Source organism: Cebus imitator, unplaced genomic scaffold (genome assembly GCF_001604975.1).
Source record: "Cebus imitator isolate Cc_AM_T3 unplaced genomic scaffold, Cebus_imitator-1.0 Scaffold437, whole genome shotgun sequence".
Lineage (NCBI taxonomy): Eukaryota > Metazoa > Chordata > Mammalia > Primates > Cebidae > Cebus > Cebus imitator.
Window position 1 is genome coordinate 1,078,637 of NW_016107752.1, and position 6,000 is coordinate 1,084,636.

General features: G+C 39.0%; 1 protein-coding gene across 1 annotated transcript in view; it reads right to left on the reverse strand.

Annotated features, from left to right (window-relative positions):
• The window catches only part of ETV1 (ETS variant transcription factor 1), a 96,177-nt gene extending 90,627 nt beyond the window's left edge, over nucleotides 1-5,550 (reverse strand). The window contains exons 1-4 of the mRNA XM_017510374.2: nucleotides 4,720-5,550; nucleotides 4,162-4,293; nucleotides 3,223-3,310; nucleotides 1,782-1,829 (exon numbers count right to left, since the gene is read on the reverse strand). Coding sequence (XP_017365863.1) covers nucleotides 1,782-1,829; nucleotides 3,223-3,310; nucleotides 4,162-4,206 — 181 coding nt within the window. The 5' untranslated portion in view covers nucleotides 4,207-4,293; nucleotides 4,720-5,550. The remainder of the gene's footprint in view (nucleotides 1-1,781; nucleotides 1,830-3,222; nucleotides 3,311-4,161; nucleotides 4,294-4,719) is intronic.
• Between the last annotated feature and the right edge of the window lie 450 nt (nucleotides 5,551-6,000).

Genomic DNA, 6,000 nt, shown 5'->3' on the forward strand with positions numbered 1-6,000 from the left:
TAAAAGATAAACTTGGATAAATTATTCAAATCACTTATCTGAGCTACAAGACATAAAACAAGTCAAAAGTTAAAAAAAAATGTACTGAAACTGATTATAAAATGGTAAGAGTCTGTCAGATTCCACATTTTAAAATTCCAGGAACGGAGTTGCTATGCACATTCAATATCTGCCAGCAAGTGCACTGACTTGGAATCAATGAGATTTAAACATCTAAGAACCAACAAACCTTCCAGAACAATTAAAATAGATATTTTAAGTTATTTTGGAGAAGCAAATAAATTCTCTCATAAATGTAATGTTCTCACAACCTTTGACTTTGCGAAACTAATAGGCATAAGTTAATAAAGAATCTTCATGCAAATCTTCCATGAAAAGTTATATCTGAATATGACTTAGGTTGCAATAAAAAGTAATCTATTGCAATAAGTTTCATTTACAGAGACTAGCAAAATGATCTTTAAATATAGCCAAAACTTTCAGTAAGTCTTACCTTCGTTAACATATAAATACAATCACCCTTTCAAAGGACTATTAGGAAAGCTATTTAACTTTAAAGATTGATAAAGATTGAAAAAGCTCTTTGCAGAACTAGACTATCAGCAAAACAAAGAAACTTATTTTACATGCTAACAGCAACTTGATCAACTGCATTCAAGACCACCGATAAAACACATCAGTCTGCCTCAAAGTAGCTACAGCAACACCTGGGTTCCATTTAAAGAGAGGCACTCTCTCCTTTTTAACCATCTTAAAATCTGTTCCAAAACTTGCATGTTTCCCATATAATGTGAACACCAAGTAACAGTTATACACTCAATGATTAAATATCTATAATTTTTCTCTTTGCATTTCCCACAAAACACATCATAAAGCTAATAATTCACATTTTTCTGCCAAATCCAAAAGAAAAATTTCAAATTATGAATGCCAACAGAAGTTCCTCAATATTAGGCATTTTTGAAGTTGTACAAAGCTTTATGAAGAATATCTCATTGTTCCTACAAATAAAGTTGCATACAATTAAAGATATAACAGATTGCAACACAAATTTTTATCACTAAATCATCCAAAATAAAAGTAATGCCTTTGAATGTATCCTTGCTATATTAAATAAATCCTAATAAAACTGACAAAATAGCAAAGGTCAATTTCAACAAACATCACATGAAGAGTAACACATAGAAAACATTTAAAAAATCCTTGCATCTCCCAAACATTTATTTTAAACCCACAGATTTCCTAAGTATTAGATACACACCTAACGTTCTGTGTTGTGAACAAGGTGGAAAGAAGACACTTGCACTTAAATCTTGAAGCATCCCGTCCTGATGAACCCAGAGAAACTAATTTCTGCCATCAGAAAAGTCCTCCACCAGAACACCAAATAATGATATGCGCTGCTCAAAAGGAAACAGCAAGCCAGCCGGGTTCTGGCTCTAGGAGGTCTCTGGAGGTACAATAATATAAACCTGATCAATTGCAATTAAAATCTGAACAGAGGCTTAGAACTTGAAGTCTTGGTGCATTAGTTCTTGCCAAAAGCAGATGTGATTGTGAGCTGGAAGCAATTTCTCCTGGTAATTTGTGATGACACTGGGTAGTGCAGCCCCAGAGTCCCCAAAGACAAACTCATCAGAGGCTCTAATGTATGCATGACACATGAGGTGGCTCTTTTAGAGCTCAATTAATTGGGCTGAATATTAAGACAGCAAGTTCAGGACTTTTTTTTTTTCCTTCCAGAGTTGCTTTTCCCCCTTTTAAAGCAATTTTTGCCTTACCTTCTGCAAGCCACGTTTCCTGTAATTGACTTAGATCTTGAAAGAGTTCTAAAAAACAAGTCAAAGACATAAACATAAGATTTGCAAATCTGCAGTCTTCATTAAATGGAAATGTTTGTCATGAAATTGGTATTAAATATAAATTTAATTTCAAGAGATGTACTCAACATAAAAAGAAAATAGGAGGCATGACTTCAATATCTCAATAATACTGCCTACGTTTCATGCCTATTAAGCAACTCTTTAAGAAATTATTTTAGTCAACTAAAGAATATAGTCAATCATCTTTTCTTTTTCCTTTTTAACAAACAGCTTAATAAATAAGCTCAGGATTACCAGAATTCACAAAAAGGCTGAAATGAATGTGTGTTTATTCACTGAAATCTTTCTCAAATGTATTTAACTCCAGCTAAAATAGTAGTGAGGGGAAGGTTAGGAAACTGAAAAGCATTTTATTTATATCTTCTGAATCTTACATAAAAGATATAAGAATACATGGTATAATTGTCAAAGTACTATGTTTTCAACTTTATTACCTCAAAACTAAAAGAAATCACTTCAAATACAAGTTTTTAGAGGAAAATTGCTACAGTAATAGGTTTATAAAAGTCAGACACATAATTCTCTGGCACTAGTTTATCATCAAGTTCAAAACTATATGGTCATGTTAGGGAGGGAGGGAGGTGTCTAAATAGTATGAAGATTTGAGGAAGTTTCAGAATTCAGTATATCTAATTAAAATTGCCAACTAAACTTTGATAATTCAATCTAAGTATATTAAGTTTATTATGAATGTCTCCATATGGCTGCAATAATTTGTAATATATTGACTTCCTACCAACAGTTCATAAAAAGAATCTAGAAACTAATTTCCCAAACAGTATTATAATGATTAAGTAGGCCTTAAGTATGATTCAGTGAACATTTTATGGTCAATAAACAAGGTATTATGACCTCACAATTTAGTCATCAAAATCGCCCTTGAAAATTCTGTTAACGGTAGATGGTTTTAGTGTAAAGGGGTGGAAAACCAAACAATCACTAATATTGTTTAACTTGCAATAAAGTAGAAAGAAAGAAAGTAAGTAGTGTACATAGCTGTTGAATTTGTCCAACTGTATTGGACATTTTTTAATTTTTATCTTAGTGAATGGGGTGAGTTATATGCCATATGGACAAAAGTATTTAAACACAAAACAATGATTAAAAGAAGGATGTCATTGTTAAGTTTTTATTTCCTTCTTTCATTAGTTTGTGATAAGGACCATAAAATATTCTTCCATGCAAACTGCCACATTATGTAAATTGTTCCAAGTTAAAGTCTTAAATTCAGTAATTTCAAAGTTTATTATTTTAAAGACTGAAGTGCTCATTTTCTTTTAGCAGGGTAGAGAGTGTAGGTAAAAAAAAAATGGGGATTCAGCCCAAAATCAAACCTCACCTTCTGAATCATGAGCCAGATCTCTGTTAATGAATTTTCTTTTCCTGACATTTGTTGGTTTCTCGTTACAATTTCTCCCACGCTGACTCTACAAAGGGAAAGATAAAATCCTTTAAAAGAATGTAAACCTCAGATGACACACACACACACACACACACACACACACACACACACACACATGCACGCACGCATACACAGGTCTAGTGGATCTTCTCTCTGAATGAAAAATAAAAGTCCATAGTATCGACTGTAATATTCATTTTCTCACTTATTTGACAGTGAAAGCTTATGTTGAGAATTCAGCAGCCAGGGAGAGTTGCTTCCCAGTGCCGGTCCTAGCACATTACTATTTATCAGTCATATATTCATGGTATCTCAGCATCAAAACAAGCTTAAGCATTTACACTTAAAGTTGTTTTTAGGCTGGTTCAATGCTAGATTAAAACAGTGGATTTTATTCTCTCTTGGACAACCCCTCCCCACCTCCTGCACCAAACAATCAAACAAAAAAAGGCAAAAAGAGTAGAGAAATTTTAAAAAGAGAGAGAAATAAAATGGGGGGGGGACAAAAACACCCCATATAAACAAAAAGTGTCAGCATTTGTCTCAACTTCATTCTTTTCAATGTGGCAGACAAACCCAGCCAAAAACTTTGAGTGCAGCAGCTGCTGCTGCCCTCCATCTCCTCTTCCACTCATCTTGGGCACTTTAATCAGAAAAAGGGGTCTTAAAAACAAAACTATGCCTTATCCAAATCACTGAAAGGTAAGCTCATTTTGAAGACTGGGCTTCTAGAAGCAGAGTCGCCCTACAGTGGCAACAAAGCAGATAAGTATCTGCAATCCCAACCCCCGTGCCCCCTCCCTTCTCATTTTCTCCCTCTCCCCACCCCCGTCGGAGTCAAGTTTATAAACAGCAACTTTCAAACTGATCACTCACATTGGTGACCATGTAAGGCACTTGCTGGTCATAAAATCCATCCATGCTGCTGCTCTTCGCAAATCTCAGCTCAGTGTTTTATATTTTGACCATTTAGCTGGAGATTTCCTCGGGATCTGGACTTCTATCAACCTAGAGGGGAACAAGATGGCTTTCAGGCTTAAAAAAAAAAAATCATGAATGAAGCTCTTGAATTTGCATAGCTAATTACCCTCCGACAGTCCCATTCACAAAAATAACCCTCCCTACACCGCCTCCTTCACCTGGATCCAAAGAGAGCCAAGAGAGTTCACAATTTATATATTTTCGGTAGTAGCAAAAATCCGAACAAGAGGCGATGTATTTATTTACACTCTCGATGTTTCCCTGCGCGGTCGGTGTACCCCGGGCAGCTCTGATTCGCAAACGTGTGCAAAACTAGCAATGGCGATCAACGAGACTTGCTTTGCACCTAACGGGACTAAAGAGACGGAGACACCTCTTTCATCAGGATAGTTTTTGCGACCCACAACCATGCAATTATCTGGAGAGACATAAAAAGTTGTTGGAAAGACCCACCTGAAGGCCACGCTAGGCGAAGGGCTGCAAAAACTTCCCTCCAAATTTAATAAAAACATTAATTATTGCCCAGCACTTCCCCCTTGGAAGCCGAAAGCGCCTCTGACAGAGCTCAATTCGGTGGTTTTTCCTCTACTTCTCCTCCAGGGGCCTCCAATCCAAACTGATGGATCGCTGCCTCCCATTGGCTCCGCGTCTCTTTCACAAGATCGGATTTCGGGCTGTCAATCAGGCGGCTTGCTGCCCCTTCCCGCGGGTCTCCCTCGCCCCTCGGCCCTAGGGGGTGCTCGGCGGGTAGGCGCTGGGTCCGCAGCCTGGAAACGCCACGGAGAGACTCGACTTCCTCCGAAACCGGCTGCTTATTGTTAAGGCGCCCGGGGATACTGAAACCATGTGTATCGAGTCGCCAGTTCTCATTATTGGGGTGTTAGGTCCACTGTTGGGCTGATTTCCTTAAAGCACCGTTGCACGGTTCTGGTATACACTTCGAGGCGCGATCCACAATGCCCCTACCTCCTTATTCAGCCGCCCTCCCCTCCAATCTCCAGCCCCTCTACTCTTGCCCTGACTAGGAGCCCACCTCGCTCTCTAGCCTCATTCCCACTAAGCTTTTGGCCCAATTTCTTTTCCCGTTTTTCAAAACCCACCATCACCATTATGGTTTATCCAGACATTTTTTTAAACAGTCATCTTCAACTAAAATTAGATCCTGTCGTTCGTGGGACAGAAACATAAAGAATCTATGAGGAAGGCATCTAGGAGATGCAGAATTGCTGATTAGCAGAGGCTGTGATGGGAGGACAACAGAGTAAGCCAGGTGAAAAAGTGTAAGTCAAAATTGCCCCTACGTGTGCACTGGGAAAAGGTACTTCCAGTCCACTGTGGTTGTGGGGAGCAGGAGGGAGGGCTTGGGGTGGCTCGTATATCCTAGGACCCGCACGTTTCCTGAGCTTTTGTTATGTATACACGAAGGCGGAGGGTGTCACTTACTGTACTTGACGCTTTCACTTCCTCTCCAGCTTTTAAACAGCCAGAGCCCAGGGTTGGGGGCGAGCGGTGAGACGGCTCGGGTTTCAAGGACAATAACTAGGACGTTAAGAAGTGAGGGCTGCATCTCTGAAGCCACTTGCCCTGACCCTCCTATGGGACTCAGTACAGTAAAGCGTCTCTTTAAGGAGCCAGCGTCCAACAGGGGACGGGAGGCCGCGGGGATAGGACCAGGGACCCAATGCTGTTGAAATTCATATGTGACCAGAACTGGTGACCAAAAGACGTTTCCGG